Source organism: Acanthochromis polyacanthus, chromosome 6 (genome assembly GCF_021347895.1).
Source record: "Acanthochromis polyacanthus isolate Apoly-LR-REF ecotype Palm Island chromosome 6, KAUST_Apoly_ChrSc, whole genome shotgun sequence".
NCBI lineage: Eukaryota > Metazoa > Chordata > Actinopteri > Pomacentridae > Acanthochromis > Acanthochromis polyacanthus.
The window spans coordinates 6,251,252-6,269,778 of NC_067118.1; the positions used below are offsets into that span (position 1 = coordinate 6,251,252).

General features: G+C 38.7%; 1 protein-coding gene across 2 annotated transcripts; it reads left to right on the forward strand.

Moving 5' to 3' along the window:
- Positions 1-72: 72 nt before the first annotated feature.
- LOC110961745 (glutathione synthetase-like) lies at positions 73-16,820 on the forward strand. Of its 2 annotated transcripts, none has more exons than XM_051949933.1 (13): positions 73-138; positions 1,231-1,363; positions 1,839-1,984; positions 3,625-3,700; positions 5,076-5,215; positions 5,514-5,630; positions 6,812-6,892; positions 7,046-7,123; positions 7,236-7,305; positions 10,483-10,677; positions 10,769-10,850; positions 12,555-12,744; positions 15,674-16,820. In XM_051949933.1, exons 2-13 carry the CDS (start codon positions 1,232-1,234, stop codon positions 15,795-15,797), a joined length of 1,431 nt encoding a protein of 476 aa, XP_051805893.1. In that variant the 5' UTR covers positions 73-138; position 1,231; the 3' UTR covers positions 15,798-16,820. The 2 variants fall into 2 exon arrangements, with proteins under 2 accessions (XP_051805893.1, XP_022065159.2); XM_022209467.2 differs by having other exon boundaries at positions 84-363.
- The last annotated feature ends 1,707 nt before the right edge of the window (positions 16,821-18,527 follow it).

Genomic DNA, 18,527 nt, shown 5'->3' on the forward strand with positions numbered 1-18,527 from the left:
AAGCGCTGATCGGCTGTTTGAAGCAGATGGTTCGGTCCGGCACCCTTTGAATGGTTTGGTCCGGTTAGAACCGACCAATCAGCGGCGGCGCAGGTTGGCGCAGCAGATCCGGTTTTTCATTCACCTGCAGTGACTTGTGTGAGTTCCGTTGGCGTTTTATAGACTTTTAACGGGTGAACTGCACCTCAGGCGGTGATGTGAGTCATATTTAGTTCACCTCAGCCTCCATTAGTGTGAAACCTGTCGAGCAGGACACAAAACAGGCACCGAAGAAACCTGCGAGCTTGAATTTATTTAGCTAAGTAGCTATTACCTGCTGGTTGTTGAAGTGTAACTACCTGCTTAAGACCTGGTTAGCGACAGGTAAGTCCTCCTACAGGTGTGTTTTTAGTGTTCTACATGGAGCTACAGTACAAATAGTGCACAAAAGGGAACTGCATGTGTTGTATTTAATGACTGACTGATGTCTTATGTGTTTGTTTTTGTGTAATTGTAGTAGTAGTAGTAGTAGTCATAGTAGTAGCATTAGCTTAGCTGTAGCATTGTCCCTTTATTTTAACAAGTATGTTATGAGAAAGTATGGAAGTGAAAGTATTGATAGATTCAGAAATAGAAAAGGTAGCATGACCATTATACAGTCTGTGAGCCTGACAGGCAGAAAAACAGAAACCCAAATTTACTGGAAAGTGTGTAAATGCAGCACCGTTTTGCATCATGTAAGCTTTGTTTACATGTTTTTTTTTATTTCAGAAAACAGCGTGTTGTCCTCCTCGCATGTATTGTATTTGACTTTTCTAAATTTTTACCACTTATTTTGATTGTTTTTTTCTTTTTGTCTGCATTTATTCTCATTGTTTAACTCCACAGAAGGGGTGTCAACATTTTATGAGATTAATTGTTTTTCACATCTCAGATGAATCATACCAATGTTTATGTACATTATTGTTGCACCAAGAACAATTTTCTCTGCTTTTTGCACTGTACTGTCACTCTGCAATTGTCATTTTTTATTACTGTGTACATATATTATTTTCTAGATGTGTAAATATCTGTAAACATGTTTTCTAATATTATTATTGTTGTTTTCTTTTATTATTATTTTTTACTCTTTCTATAGATACTATATTATTCTCTTTTCCTTATTCCTGGAGTGACGCCAACTGCTGAAACCAAATTCCTTGTATGTTGTGTGCGTACTTGGCCGTTAAAGCTGACTGTGATTGTGATCAGGATGGCCCAGGGGATACCAGACGAGGTGCTGATGAACACCGCTCTGATTAAAGATCTGGCAGATGTGGCGAAAGATGCAGCGCTTCTGCACGGCGTCTTAATGAGGGCCCAAAAGACGCCCAACTCATCAGAGGTACAACTAGGAACCACTTTTAGTTGATCAGTGACATTATAAATAATAAAACATGAAAGATTACCTGTGCAGATTTCAGTACAACTTGTGTCTTTTATGAACTTTTTCTAGCATCAACAGTGACTTTGGATGTGCAAAGTACAAAAGTTGTGTAGTTTTAGAGTTTTCATGACCTTTAAGTTTAAATTGTTTTGTGCACACTAAACCTGTTAAGTTGTGAGCGACAGTCCCCCCTCCAGAGTGAGCTGATGAAACAGGCGTGTTCAGCGTGAAGTCATGTCAGGAATTCGTTCTGCTTTAGGGCACAGGGTTTTAAACAGATCTTTATTAAGCCCCTGTTTGCAATTAGAGGGATTTTTAGCCCAAATGCTTATATTCATTCCTGTCGTGCCTCGTCCGGTGTTTGTGTGTTTTGGTGAATAGGTTTTTCTTGATGTCAGCATTCTTTTCTTGCATCTAACAACTTGTTTTTCAGTTGGTCAGCTACGCTCCGTTCACGCTCTTCCCCACGCCGGTGCCCAAAGCCGTGTTCCTCCAGGCTCTGGCTGTTCAGACTCACTACAACACACTGGTGGATATGATCAGCCAGGACGCAGAGTTCCTGCAGGAGGCGTTAGCAAGGTAGGAAACAATTTAGACTTCTGTTATGACCCTCAGGTGTTTAGGAATGTGTGTGTTCAGTAGTTTTAAGTATCTGGACAGAATGTTTATATCTATGTGTAAATGTTTGTATATATCAGGGGTGTGAAACTCATCTTAGTTCAAGGGCCACGTTCGGCCAATTTTGGTCTATAGTGGGCCGAACCAGTAAAATCATAACATAACTTATTAATAACCACAACTCCAAATATTTCCTTACTTTTAGTGCAAAAAAGTATGTTCTGAAAAGTTCACATTTAACGAATTATCTTTTTACAAAACATCATGAACAACCTGAAATTTCTTAAGAAAAATAAATTCAACATTCAGCCTCAGTTTATCATTTCCACATTACAACTTCCAGATCACAGAGTGTCTACAAAGAAACACAACGTTTAGTCACACCTATCTGGAACTGATTGAGTAGTATTTTACTGTATCTTCAAAATGAGAAAAGACAGACAACAATAAGACAAAGTATTACAAAATTGAGACACAAAGCAACCAAAAATGAGACAAACAACATGAAATGGAACAAAGAATAGACAAAAACTAAGCCAATAAAGTTCAAAAGCGACAAAAATCTACAAACAAGACAAAAATTGACAAAAGCGCTAAACAGAACGACAAAATTATAGACAATACAAGCGAGACAAAAAGCAAAAAGGAAGCACAAGACGACAAAAATGAGAAACAAAAAACAACAATAACAAGAAGAAATATTCCAAAAAGGAGATGCAAAGCGACAAAAAATGAGATAGACAACACAAAACAAAAAGAGAGACAAAAAATTGCACAAAAGTTAGAAAGCAACAAAAATATGGACAAACGATAAAAATGAGACAAAAATAGAAAGTGAGAAACAAAACAACAACAACATGAGACAAATGACAAAAAGACAAAAACAAGACAAAATATTACAAAAACGACTAAAGAACATTGAACAATCTAGTATTTTATTGTTTGATCACAACAACTTGTCATGGTCTGGAAATTATTTTAAATGTATAGTTTTACTAATTTACAGTTCATGTCTAGTTTTCACACTTTACAATGTCGTCCCAGGGGCCGGACTGGACCCTCTGGAGGGCCGGTTTTGGCCCACGGGCCTCATGTTTGACATCCCTGGTCTATATCATCCATATATATCCTTATATCCGTGTCTTATGTCCATTAATGTGGCATGTTCATTGCACCTGTACAGTATATTTATAGCATCCCAAAAATCCTATATTATGTCTGTGTCCCATTCATATAAATCCTTATTCTATATCTATTGTCCTGGTTTGTTCATTGCACCTCCAACTGTATTTTACAACCTCTAAAAATGTGCACAGCATCTTTATTTGGTGAATCATGTTTATAGCAAACCATTTGTATTTCATAGTTATATCAAGGCTCATTCATCCTGTATATCTCTGTACATTTTGTAAATCTTACACTTGCTACTTATTGCACTTAGTTTGATGCCAAACTGCATTTCATTACGTGTACTTGTACGCGTTGAATCTAATCTAAGAATGACAGGACAAAACCTTACTACAGGTTATGTTCTGGTCATATTCTCTGGGGAGGTCTGTCTGAAATGATGTGAGGATTTTAACAGAATCTTTTGTTTTTAGCACTATTGAAGTGGATGGTTTCACTGCGAGGTTGTTCAGGATCCACCAACAGATACTGAAAGAAGGGAGGTCTCAGGTACGTCACAGTCCACTTTTTCACAGACCGCATTGCTCATGATTGAACTTACACCATATTTTTAAGAAGTTCAGAGGCCTTGTTGTGTAGCAGAGCACAAAAAAATGTTTGTTTGCCCTGAAATGATTCACAGTTACTAAGAAAACACAAAGAAAAAAAAACTAAAACTAAAAGTTTTTACAGTTAAAGAGATTAAAGTGTAAGGTTGAGGGTTGGAATTGAGATTTAATCAATTCCCAATCTAATGAATGTATTTAAAAATACTCTGCTTTGACTCTCCGTCTGTCTGTAGTTACTATTCTGTTGTCAGTAAACACTAACGGATAAAAGCTGAAAAGTTTAGAATCTAAAAATTAACCATTTCTTCAGCATAAATAAGTGAAAGTATTTCCACAAAGCTTTATAATGGAGTTAGTGACAATAAGAGTTACATTTTTGCTGCAAATGTATACCAGTTATTCCTGATTATTAATAATCAGCATCAATATTGACCCTAAAAAATTACATCAGTCAACTTCTGGATTGTGTTTTTATTGTTTGAAATGCTGAAAGATTTCGCCTCATTCAGAATGTTTATTGGCATGTAGCAGATCATCTAAATAGACAGATACCTTTGTTAGTTCTGTTCTCTTCCATTCTAAGGTGTTTTCTCAGCTTTACTAAGCCAGTTAAGCCTGAAGCTCCTCCTTTTGTTCCAGACTTGTCATTTTAGCTTTGAAGCTCAGCAAAGCGTCTAATCTGAGCTCAAACAAGAAACACGAGCACGAAAAGAGTCCAGTGATGGACGTGTTGCGTCTCAGTTTGCTTACTTCTCAAACTGACAGCATTTCATTTTATTATTCTAACATTTTATACAGGTTTTTTTTCATGGAAGTGAATTTGTAAACCACTTTATACGGTTTGAACTGTCCCTGCAAGTGAGAGTTGTTCAGCGTGATTTTTGTTGATGTTTTAATGCTCAGATTTCAGACTTGTTGATCTTTGAACTGCAGCTAACAATAATCATTTCATTGCTCGTGTTTTTGTCCATTAATGGAGTACAGGCTTGATCTATAAATAAGTCAGCAATTTCCTAAAATCTAACACGACTTCAGAAAGTCTGAAAGAGACCCAAACTCTAGTAGTGTAGATTCACTTTTCTAAGTCAAAGAAAACCAGTAGTAAGAGCAGTAAAAGTTAGTTGGGATTTTTTACAAAAAAGTGGTATTTTTGCTTGAAAAGTAAAATTAGCAATTGATTATAAAAATTGTGATACTCAAGTGAATATTTTGGCTCTACACAATATCAGAGGTTGATATGCTTCAATTTTAAGCCTGAACCAATCGGTCTGAATTGAATATATTTAAATTAGTGATTATTTTTGCCTGTTTTTCAGTCTATTGTTTTGGGTCTCAACCGGTCTGACTTCATGCTGGATCAGAAAGACGGTCAGGCAGCGTCTTTAAAGCAGATCGAGATCAACACCATCGCTGCCAGTTTTGGAGGCCTTTCGTCACGTACTCCAGATCTACACAGGTAAAGAAAATCATAGACGTATCACCTGCTGATTGTGTGAAGAAAAATGATCAATTTAGTCCCCCGAGTAGAATTAAACTCATGGAAATAAATGGTTTTCATGCAGCGACCGTGTTTCTGCAGCTACATTATCTGTTTATTTACAAAATCATGCTAATTCTCTTATCCATGGCATGTTCCTGGTTAATTAAGATGAAGAAAAAAGTGACAGAGAGAGAAATAATGCATGCAGGAAGTAATAACAGATGATTTGCTGTTATTAGGGTTTGCTAAAAGTGTTTTCCGTCTTTCTCGACAGACTCGTCCTTAAAGTCGCCGGCAGGCTGGAGGAGAGTCAGAGAATCCTCGACAACAATCCTGCAGCTGGTCTGGCCAGAGGAATCGCCAAAGCCTGGGAGCTCTACGGATCAGAGAGGTGGGAATAAGTCGAATTATCCTTTAAATACTAGGGCTGGACCCGCCTCAATTCATCAAACGCTCGAAGCCTGACCATCTTTAATTTGGTAGATTTTATTTTTTAAAGTGTTAAACACTGATTAAGATAACCATGTGTACAATCTGGGATCATATATAACCTTAATTTTTGAGCTACAATTTCCTAAAGAAGGTGGGGTCATGTTGATTTTTGTAGAGCATGGAGGTGGCATTATCATGCTGTGGATCAGTGTTTGAATTTCTCGTAAGTTGAGAAATAATGCAGCTACAGTCCTGAAACTTTCCATTCTCATTGGTATGTACATCTGGTTTTAAATGGTAAAAAACATGCTTTGATAGAATAATACAAACTAGTTGTATGAATGGTGCCTATTTGGTTAAAAAAAAGTCAACATTTCTGTCATAAAACCTTTATTTTTCACCCTAAGACGTTGAATTTGTTTCCTGTAATTGGCACCAACACAAGCTTTAAAAATGTAGAGTGTGGTACCAGTCAAAGCATACATTATGAAGTTAATGTTTTTTAATTTACATAAAATTGTTTGAGGCACTATGAGTTGGAAACCAATGATAGTTCTTTTAGCCCAGTGACAATATTATACACACTATTATATGGGACACTATTGGAGCAGTTTCACCATAGTACCTGCTCAGTGCATGTTCAGATACTGGACATAAATACAAAAATGTAATTTAAATATTTGCTTTCTTATAAAATATGCTTCTAACTGGCACCATACTCTAAAAAGAAAAGAAAAGAAATCAGCCACTGAGGGGGAAACATAAAGGTTTTACGGGTGGTGGAATATATTTTTGGACCAATTCTACACCATCATATATCTGGTTCGTATTATTCTATTAAATCAGGGTTGTATCATTGAAGACCAGACGTACATGTCAATGAGAAAACAAAATTATTTCTCAAGTTCTGAAAAATTCAAACATTGATGCACAGATTGGCGAAAAGAAAACGATGGAAAAACCAACATAACGCCACCTTCTTTAAGAATTTTTAGCTCAAAAAGCTACAAGACCTGTAATACACACAAATATTAGATGGTCAGATGTGAAAGTTTCTCTTTAAATTTGGTGAATTGAGGTGGAATCACCCAAACATTAAAATAATCTTGTTAATCTGGGTCGTATTTGTTGTTTTTACAGAGCTGTCGTCATGTTCTTGGTGGAGGAGAATCAGAGGAACATCTTCGACCACCGATACGTAGAGAATGAATTATGGAAGAGGTAATAAAACTGTTTTAAAAGGAAAAAATCAAAATCTGTACACTTTATTTGGACATATTTATCCCCATTTACATACAAGGCATCTTCCTTGTATTGTGTTTAATTTGAAGGGTCATAGTTTGAAGAATTGTGCTTTTTTTTTGTCTGTTTCAGAAACATTCGCACCATAAGACGGCGGTTTGAAGACGTCTCTAAAACTGGAAACCTCGACGGTAACAAGAGACTGTTTGTGTGAGTTTCTGTCACTTAAATGCAAATTATTAAGTTATTTAAAATGCATTATTCAACAGTTACACACAGCAGTACTAAATAATTTTGTACATTTGTGTCGCTCTCTTTTCAGCGATGGCCAAGAGGTCGCAGTGGTTTACTTCAGGAACGGCTACATGCCTCAGAACTACATGTCTGAACAGGTATTAACTTATTTCTGTTGTAGTAGTAATAGTAGTAGTCATCCTGTGAATTGCTAGCCTAGCCGCGCTAGACAACCCATGGCAACGAATTTAATTCTCTGCCAGGGTGGGTCTAGTTACCCTCCATAAGGCTCGAGGCTGGATTCTCCTAAAACTGGCCGGACCAATCACCATGAAGTGTAGAGTCAGAAGGCGGGCGTAACGAAGTGACGACAGAGGCGCGACGATTCTGACAGAAACAACCGGCACACAATAAACAGTTATCTTTCGACTCGGCTTTGGCCACAGCCCTTAAAGATTTGAAGCTAAAATTCAACTTGAAAGATAAACAAAGGACGGTACTGAAGTGTTTCATTGAGAAGAAAGACGTATTTGGACTTATGCCGACGGGATATGGCAAATCCTTAATATACCAGTTGGCTCCGCTGGTTGGGAAGCTAATGGGACTTAGCCACAATCCGCCGGCGCTCTAGGAACTACGTCAGCCTATTCGTTGCGCTGATTGGTTGTATACCTACCCAATTGCTGCAGAGTGATTTGAAAGACAACCTTTCAGCCCGCCTCCCTCCCTGTCAAGCGTTCCTAGATCCTTGTGTCTTAAGAGCTGGGTCTAGCACGGCTAGGCTAGTGAATTGCAGTCATGGTGGAAAAACCTGTCTTTAGGATTAAGTTTAGTTAGTAACAGATAAACTAGGTAATACAACTCTCAGACAGCAGGCACACGACCTGCCAGCCTCTCATCTTTGTGTTACTTGACTTTTTTAAGCTCAAATTACATTTAAACTTTAGTATTATTGGGTTTATTTACACTAGCGCAGCACTCACAGTTAGTGGCTCAACTCTGATGTCTTAGATCGGTGACAGCAATGTAGAATTTTACCTTTAAGTACCTAAATAGGTTTTCATGTAGACGCTTTTAATGTAATGTATGCTCTATGTTGATTTATGATATGATTTTAGAGTCTCTTTAAGCCACGAAGTTAACATATTCTCCGACTACGGGCACTGAGGACCCCAGAAAGTCTCCCAAACATGCACCATTTATTAAGACATCTTCAAATTTAACATTGAACCTCTCGTCTCCAGCAAAAGCCCTGACAATCTGAAGCAGATCGTATAAAATGTTGCATAAAAAGTGAACACAAATCGACCCATACAGACCAGAAACTAGGGTTTTATAGACAGTTTCTATTTTGTTGCCCACATTCTCTGAGACATTGAGCGTATCTTGGCAGAATAAACTGGGACAATCAGTTCTCTCTTCAAGGTGTATAAAACTTCACATTAAACTAGTTGTGGTTTGCTGAGGTGTTTGGTTGTCAGGCATCGAGTCGCCAAACTTGATCAGCCGCTTTTAGCCGATACTAATGCTGATTATTGGTAATCAAGAAAGACCAATGTACATTAAATGTGATGTTTTAACAGCTTGTGATAGCAGAGAACCTGTCATTCATAAGACCTCTTCATTAATAAGGATGACTATAACTGAATATGTAAAATAGGATTGTTGATGTGGCATTGACTGACAAAAATGTTTCCAAAAGCACTTAAAATTGTATGAAATTATGTAAAATCCTCTTAAATAACTTCTTTAAAGCTATAAAAATTGTCCAAAATGACTTTTATATATATATATTTTTTTAATTATTTAATTGTGTACAAAGTAACTCCCAAATCTATAAAATGGAAACAGGAGTGAGTTAGTTATCTTCTCTGTTTGTGTGAACCTACTGAGATTGATCAGTTTGTCTCATGCTGTTCTTCTTCATTTTCCTATTATTTTTCAATTCCATCATTTTTATTGTCCACTAAGGTCCAGATCTTGAATTAATTAATGTTTTCCAGACTCTGTTTCAGGTTAATCTGTGGCTACTTCTAACTTAGCAACTAACCATTAGCCGCTAGTAGTTAGCGTCTTTTCTGTTAGCGAAAACTGAATAAGGAATCAGAAATTAACTTCAATAACAGCGGCTAATGTAGCATTAGCCGCTGTTATTGAAGTTAATTTCTGGTTTCTTGTTTATTATCCCCCGCCTCCACAAAGTGGAAAAGGGGGATATAGGTTTGGCCTCCGTCCGTCCGTCCGTCCGTCCAAGATGAAGGGGACAGCTGTTCTCCGAAACTATTACAGCTAGGATTATGAAATTTAGTGTGTAGCTTCACACCATGGACACCTTGATCAAGTTCGAAAATGAGACCTGTGCGATAATATTTAACAGAGTTATGGCCCTTTATCACTATTTTGGATATAGACTCATAGACATCACATGTGGCGGGGGATATTGATGACCATGTCATCCTGTGTAGCCACTGTTGCTACATTAGAGAAGCTAATTTCCTGATTTCTTGGTTCAGTTTTCGCTAACAGAAAATATGCTAACGAAAAAGACGCGAGCGGCTAACAGCTAAGTCAGAATGCAGCCGCAGATTAACCTGGTTTCTTGTTCAGTATTCTCTGACTGAGACCACAAAGTGATGGCAGACAGAGAGAGGAGGCTGATTAAATCTGAAGTAGAGCCTTCAATCAATCGGTAATCTGTCAATAAAAATACAGATACTGGGAATAATGCCAAATATGATAATCATGATAATTTCCAGGCCTGGTTTTAATATCTAATCTAAACTACAGATCTGCTGGTTGATACCTGGTTCTGAATTACTACACTGTGGAGCAAAATCAGTTTACATCTTTGACCAAATCACAGCTGAATAAGTGGAATTTTATTTAGATTCCTGATTCACGCCAGTATTCTGTTGTTTTGTCTTTGTCACTAGACGTTGAAGGCTTGTTTTTCATTCTTACTGGTGTTTTTAGCAGTGAAATCCGCTATGCAGTGGGCGTTTGATGGTGTGACTGTGCTACCGTTGCTGTTGTCGGTCCGGGTCACATGTTTGCTGCCCTCCAGGCAAAGAAAAACAAACTGTTCTTCTGCTCGGCTGGTCAATGTTCTTGCTGTTTTGTCAGGAATGTCAACCGAGAGAAAGCGCTCTTCAAACACCCTGAAAATCACAACAGAGATGAAATACTGTCTGTGTCAAAATGAACACATTAATAAGCAGCTAGATAGTCAAATAAAATGTTAGGAAGTCAATTTTAGTCATTGGAAGTGGATTGATTTATACCTGGAGGTTTATTCCAGTGATAAAGAATTCAGATTTGCGTTTTCTGAATCGTAGAGCTGGGACACTCGTCTTCTGATGGAGCGCTCTCAGGCGGTGAAATGTCCAGATATCGGCACCCACTTGGCCGGAACCAAGAAGGTCCAACAGGTTCTCGCCAGACCTGGAGTTCTGGAGAGGTTCTTCCCAGACCAGCCTCAAGTGGTGGAGCAGATCAGAGCGACGTTTGCAGGCCTCTACACTCTGGACATGGTAGGTCTTTGCGCTGAAAGTTTAGGTATCATTGCTCTGTTGGATCTATGATGTTCCTGAATTATGTCTTTGCTGTTGGCGTCGTCCACAGGGCCCAGAGGGAGACACGACAGTAAAAATGGCTTTGTCAGAACCAGACAAGTTCGTCCTGAAGCCCCAGCGAGAAGGAGGAGGTACAAGGAAAGAAATGTCTTCAAAAATTGCTACATTTGCTGCATTTAGTCTGAAAAACATCACTGAAAGTTGTAGGGGTTGTTGGGATGGGAATGCATCAATCGTCTGCACCTCAAAAACCCACTGGCAGGTTTGGAAGGTGGGCTGTCTTCAGAAAAAAGAAGCAAAAATGTCTTTATCAGCCTAAAACTGTAAAAAGAATGAAACACTTCTTATGGACTTTCCAGCAGTCCTTGAACTACTCATCAACATAAAACCGTGATATTTCATCCAAACCACTTTATTCTAGAGGTCTTATGTAGAGATTCGCCAACCAGACTCTGCAACAAACCAAAAAATACATGCCCTTCATTGAAGAAAACAACAAATATGTTTGCAAAAAATAAAATATTATTCCTTCAAAAAGTCTGCAACCTACAACTCTGATCAGCCTCACGAATAATCTTCAAGTCAAGAAAACTTTATTTGTCATCCAAACTCTACACATACAGTGGATGTGATTACATTCCTCTAGCACAGGGGGGTCAAACATGCGGCCCGCGGGCCAAACCCGGCCCATCAGAGGGTCCAGTCCAACCCGACTTCGTAAAGTGTGAAAATTCCAGAGAAGACATGAACTGCAGATTGTAAATTAGTAAAACTATAAATTTAAAATAATTTCTACACCATGACAAGTTGTTTTGATCATAAAGTAAAATACTAGATTGCTCATTGTTCTTTTGTCGTTTTGTGTTTCGTTTTTGTAATATTTTGTCCTGTTTATTTTTTTTATTATTTTTTTGTCTGTCTTTTGTCTCTGTTTTTGTCATTTGCTTTCTCGTTTTGTGTTTCCTTTTGTCTCACTTGTGTTTTTTGTCTTATTTTTGTCATTTTGTGTTTTGTTTTTTTGTCTCGCGCCTCCTTTTTTTTCGTTTTGTTTCTCGCTTTTGTCATTTTTCATCATTGTTTGTGTCATTTGTATAATTTTTTGTGTCATTTTTGTTGTTTGTCCACTTTTTTGTCAAGTTTTTTTGTCTCTTTTGTTTCGTGATGTTTGTCTCGTTTTTGTCATTTTGTGATATTTTGTCTTGTTTTGTTGTTTTTTGTCTTTTTGGGCGTTTTGATCATACAGTAAGATACTACATCGTTCAGTTCCAGATGACTGAACGTTTTGTGTCTTTATAGACTCTCTGTGATCTGGACGTCGTAATGTGTAAATGTTAAACTGAGGCATAATGTTGGTGAAACTGAACTTATTTTTCTTTAAAAATTTCAGGTTGATGGTGATGTTTTGTAGAAAGATAATTCCTTAAATGTGAACATTTTCAGAATGTGCTTTTTTGCACTAAAACAAAGGAAACATCAGTAGTTGTGGTTAATAATAGGTTGTTATGCTGTGATTTTACTGGTCACTAGAGAACAAACTGAGTTGAATGTGGAACCTGAACTAAGATGAGTTTGACACCCCTGATCTAATGATTGATAAAAGACATGAACAGGACAGCACTAAATTCACCTAGAGATAAGTAATAACTATGGCTGAAAAGCTACACAGTCTGATGGTGTAGGTAGACTTTTTATGAGGGATCTTCCTCAATCCTGGAGTCTGAAAAATGTTGATGGTTTTCTCCACTTTCTCCAAAACTTTCACCACTTTATCATTGTAAAATGTGCTTCCGAGGAAATTGAGTTCACCTGCATGTCATTTTTTGCTGTTTTTCTAGGAAACAACATCTACGGATCAGAGATCTGCCAGGTTCTGGAGGGAATGAAGGACAGTACGGAGCGGATGGCCTTCATTCTGATGGATAAGATTCACCCCCGACCGGTCCAGAACTACCTGCTGAGACAAGATGCTCCCCTCAAAGTCAGCAACTGTCTCAGTGAACTGGGAGTGTTTGGAGCTTATGTTAGGTAGGTGATGTGTTCAGAAGGCATGTCTCAGGGTGAATGTAGAGATAGTTTGCTGATGTAGAGCCAGTATGATACAAAGACAGTGTTTTTGAACCACATCAAAACGTGATATCAGACACTCATGGATGCCTTCAATTGAGAGAAGCATCATCTGACTCTGTAGATGCTCTCAATCTCCACCGTGTTTCACTGTGATGCATCAAAGCATTCTCCAGCGTTTCTGTGAATGTAAACGCCACGATGCTGACTGAAGAGTTCAAACTTGGACTAGTCTGTCCAGAGTAGCTTCCTCCACTCATCTACAGTCCAGTGTTTGTGGCACATCTGAAGTGTTTTTGGATGTTTGCAGGCCTCAGGACTGGCTTCCTAGCAGCTCTTCTTCCCTTTAAACCTTGTTCCTTCAGCTCATTCTGGAGACTTTCCCAAATTCTGATCTAGAAGCATTAATCTGTGACTGAAGATCAGCGGTGGTCTTCCTTCTGTCTCTGGGACTTCAGATCTTGAGGTGCCTGACATCAGCTTCAGCTAACTTTTATATTCAGCCTCTTCCTTGGCGTATTTTCTAAATACTAGTCTCTGCAATCCAGTCCAAGGCATACTAGATCACACTGTGAAAACACTTTGTCTCCACGACCATCCAGCATCATGAAGTGCTTTAATTCAGACTAAATCTTCAATATACCGACTGTAAGCTGTAGTCAGTGACTAGCTGATGAATGTAGTGGAGCGTTTTTCAGCCAAAACGCCAGGTTTAGCTCGATATTAGCCAACACTTTTGCTCTAACTTTAACTGCAGCAGTAGTCTGGGAATACCCAGACTGCCTGTGCACTCATTGTCATTTCGTTTACTAGGCAGTCTGGCGACCTGGGGTTGAATTTGTCCCTGAGTCAGGGATCCAATCACAGGACGGGGAGGGACAGTTAGACGATGACGCACACTAAGCGACTACGCGCAATGCATGATGGGTTGTTTGAGAAGAAGCGTTACCTTTGTTGTCGTGTTTCCGAAGGAACAAGCTAGTGGACTCGGTGGGTTTGGGCAGGTCTTTTTCAAAGTCCTCGGTGTCTTGGACGGGGTGGGTTCACGTTGTCTTTTCGATACGCTGCTTAACCGGACGTTCTCTTCCCATTGCCTGAATAAAGGAAAGTCTTTTTCAAGCCGACCGAGTGTGGAGGTGCAGCGCTGGCAGCATCTGTTTGACTGCTCCGGCTCCGGGGTGACTATCAGGTCCATCATCGCTAACCTATCTGATATGGTCGGCGTTGTTTTTGACACAAACATATCTGTGGAGTGTGCATAAACACGGGGTCCACTTTCCCTCATGTTTACTTTACATAAACGGCAAGAATCGTCCGGCGACATGGCGAAAGAAGCAAACACATGAGCAAACACAGCAATGATTCTTTTTCGTGGTGCTGCCGTCGCTCTGCATTTACGTCAGCGGCTAGCAGTGACACGATTGGCTGTGAGCTTCAACTGCCCCAGACTGACTGACATATGCAGCGCCCAATCAACGGCTGTGGAAAATTTTAAACTGCTCCACCCCTACAAGAAAATGAATAGCAGGTACCCAGCCTGTATCTCACTTGAGATTCAGGCTGGTGGTAGCCAGCCTACTGCAGCAGCATTAAAAAGACACAGAGCTAATTGTTTCATGAGCGTTGAACAGAAATATGAGCTGTGGAGGTTCATGACACTGGAAAATAAAGTTCTGATTTCTCCAGGATTCCTTCAGTGATTTAAGGTGACGCAGCAGACAAACTGTTTTATGTCAAATGTACACTACCGTTCAAAGGTTTGGGGTCATCCACACAATTCCATGTTTTCCATGAAAACTCACACTTTTATCCATGTGCTAACATAACTGCACAGCGGTTTTCTGATCATCAATGAGCCTTTCAACACCATTAGCTAACACAATGTAGCATTAGAACACAGGAGTGATGGTTGCTGGAAATGTTCCTCTGTACCTCTATGGAGATATTCCATTAAAAATCAGCTGTTTCCAGCTAGAATACTCATTTACCACATTGACAATGTCTACACTGGATTTATCATTCATTTAATGTTATCTTCACTGAGAAAAAAAACTGCTTTTCTTTCAAAAATAAGGACATTTCTAAGGGTATGTTTTGCCAAAAAGAGCTGATTCTGATTGAACCCAAAGTTCTATAATTGTTCAAATATGGAAAGTTAATCTACACAAAATCTGTCCAGTCCTACAGTTTCACGGTGGGCACCAAAGAAAATGTAAAACATGATAACCATCTCTCCTTCTGTTCCTGAGTTATGGTGTTAAATAACAGCCAGAGAAGTGTTTTTGCAGAACAAGATGATGAAGCTGACCAGAAACTTTTTACATCTAAAATATTCTGACTTTGTCATTTTATGCTATTAAACATTTATGACAGATTTTGTCATATTTACCACATAAATTCTTGAGTTATGGCCCAAATCGATTCAGTTCATTAACAAGTGACCACAAACTTTTGAACAGTAGTACAGCTTTGCATTTGCAGGTATTTAATTTTTTTCATATTTCAATATTTCAACTCAATCATGATCAGAGGTTATTTGATTTACTTGTTAAATGTTGCAAATCACTGAAAATTTCAGGTTTTAATCTTTATTAGCTCCTCAGATATTATTGTTCAAACAACCTCAAATTTCAGTGTGCGAAAAAGTTGATCGACATGCTGTTTTAAAAACAATTTTATCCTGGAAACGGCTTCATATATCAAGCCAAAATTTCACAAATATCTTTAAAGGGTCCATAGATTCTGTTTAAAAAAATCAGAGGTGGTTGAGCAGAAACAGCTCTGGAAGTGTGATGGTTTCAGATAGAATGGAACCCATTATAAGCAGGGAAAGTGTACTTTACTACAGCATTTACTAATATTTTTAATCATTAGTGTGTTTCCTCTGCAGACGGGGTAAAGACATGGTGATGAACGAGTGCGTCGGTCATCTGCTGAGGACCAAGAGCTCGGAACACTCAGACGGAGGCGTTGCAGCCGGAGTCGCTGTGCTGGACAACCCTCTGCTGATCTGAGAGTTCACACAGCGGACGACGAGCCGCACTTACACCGAGCCATGACTGCAGCGGCAGCATGGAAAAAGACACTGAGCTGATTGTTTGACAGAAATACGAGCTGTGGGAGGTTCACTTTGTTGCTCACAACCTCAGAAATGAAGTTGTCATTCTCAAGTGTAGCTTTGTTTTTGTCGATATCACCATTATCAGATGCTCCAGAGGGATTTTTGAGGAACTTCTTTATCAGTTTCTGACATTAAAATGATTCCACTCTGTTCTCCAATGCACAGGAAGTGATTAAAACACATTTTAACATGCTTTGTTCTAGGGCTGGACCCGAATGTCCAGAATATCTGAATATTCGTTCGCTACGTCGGTATCCAGATATTAATTATTATTAATATTAATCCGAATATTGCCGCCGCCCCCCCTCCATCGGCTCATATCGTTGTGTGACCACATAAACATATACACATAGAAACCATTATTCGGGCCAGCCTTACTTTGTTCTAACTTACAGTAACTGCTGAAGCCTTAATTTACCATAAATGAGGTTAGAACTGGTTCCTAATTATGTGCAAAGTGTTGATTTTTTTTTGTGCATTTTAAATAGATTATCTGATGATATTTTAATAAAAAGCCTCGTTATGACGTTATCGTTTCATCAACAGCAGTCTACCACAGCAAACTGGGACTAGATCGCCATCTTGTGGCATTCTTTTGTTACTGCAACATGTGAAATATTTGTTTTCAGAAGCTTTTAAACATATTTCAGTCAAATTCAACACAGCTGAAGTATTTAGATAAAACCTGAGAATGATTTGTTAGAGATGCTGTAATTATCTAAAGTTGTTGATAATGTATTATTAAATAACTGCATTTAATCCTGTTATATTTGTTCAAATAGACGGCTTTATTTTGATTGTGGGAGTATTAGTACACAGCTGGTACTGCATTCGTGAAGGTTTCTTGTATGTAAAGCAATTAACAAAAAAAAATTTACTGTTCAAGAGAAAATGAAAAAAGTGCCTTTAAACTGCATCGACATCTTCGTTTTTCTTTTACTCTTCCTGTGCATTTTTGTGAATGAATGACAAAACTAACAAAATGTTTGTTTTTTTTAACACGGGCAGATTGTACATTTAGCTGTAATTTATTTAAACTCTGGAATGCATTAACTAAAGCAGGCAGTAAAGTGACTCCAGACGTTTTAAATTCCTTCTTCACACGGGGAGAAAAAGACGTATGTATACTCGTAGAAAAGATGATACCAAGCGGCTCTGAAAGTGAATCTATTCATCTGTTAATGAAGAAATCACTCGTCTGTCTTTGTTTGTGTTACTGGCTTTTCTTGACAGTCATTTAAATTCTGTTCGGTATCTATACAGGTGATGGTGAAAAAATACCATAATCTGAGTGAAATTCAGTGCACATAGCATGGCTTGGGAGCTAAGTCCAGTTCAGGCCTCAAGGTACCACTGTTAATGCACAATATTGTACCAACAACATTCTAGAAAAGGTTCTACTTCCAGTTTTGACCAGGAGAAAAAGCTGGACCCTGTGACTGAATGGAAAATGCTGAACAGACGTTCGTATTGGTGTTTATGTGGATGGTGTCCATGTGACTCAGCAGTGGTGTTCTGAGCATCTGTCTGGCTTTAAGGAGGAATGGCCACCAAACTCCCCTGACCTCAACCCAACTGAGGACCATTGGGGAATCCTGAATAGTTACATCTTTACATCAAAACACAGCCAGTTTTTCCTCAACAGGGTGTTTCTGGTTTCTGTCCACATCTCCTGGTTCATCTTTGACTCCTCTGGACAGAACTGCTTCAGTTCAACTACATTTGTTGTCTTTCTGGCTCAGACTTGTTTCTTCATCAGTCCACAGGTTCTTGGTGGGTTTAAGTCAGGACTTTGGGGAGACCAGTCCAGAACCTTCATTCTATCCTGATGGAACCATTTCTTTACCACGTCTGATGTGTGTTTGGGCTCATTGTCTTGTTTGAACATCCAGCTGTGTCCAAGATCAGCCTTCAGCTGATGTAATCAATAACTGATCATCAAGTCAAATAAATTTATTACGGTTCAAAAACAATTTGACATTTATTAAAAAACTTTTGATATAACTGTACATCTGAAACTAAAGTGAAAAATAGTGACTGAACAACCTGAACCAACGTATATCCATCTTTAACAATACCTAAATCTGAAAAAATGTAAACAGTTGAACACTTTTACATTTTTTTCTGTCTCACATCACTCCCCTTATATCTCTGCTGCTTAACTGGAGAACTGAGCTGTCACTATTCTGAATCTGGTCTGAACGGTGTCAAGGTTTTTCTCAAACACATCTGGAGCTCATTGGTGAGTCTGGAACCAGATTTAGTTTGGATTATATTCATAGTTGAGAAGCTGGCTTACAGCTGTATGTTGATCCAAACATGTGCAGGGAGACTTTCCTCTCAGTGTCGATTTGTTTATTACTCCGCCAAGGAACGGAGAAGTTATGTGACTATCGGTGTACTTTGTCTCTGAATCTGTCTGTCCATCTGCAGCATTATTCTAAAACAGACTACCGGATTTGGATGAAAATTTCAGGGAAGATCATAAATGACACAAGGACCTCCTCATTAGATTTTGGCAGTGCCGGATTTCTTGAGCATTTTCCATCGCGAGATATAGCGGCCAGCACGGCATCGCTGTTACCATGACAACAAGCAATCGCTGTGTCAGTTACCTGAGCTG

What these genes read in the sequence shown, in the direction of transcription:
- LOC110961745 (XM_051949933.1), top strand. Translation starts at nt 1,232, where the DNA reads ATGGCCCAGGGGATACCAGACGAGGTGCTGATGAACACCGCTCTGATT. An exon ending in AGACGCCCAACTCATCAGAG is followed by an intron (nt 1,364 to 1,838) that starts GTACAACTAGGA and finishes CTTGTTTTTCAG; the next exon opens with TTGGTCAGCTACGCTCCGTT. An exon ending in AGAACTACATGTCTGAACAG is followed by an intron (nt 7,306 to 10,482) that starts GTATTAACTTAT and finishes TCTGAATCGTAG; the next exon opens with AGCTGGGACACTCGTCTTCT.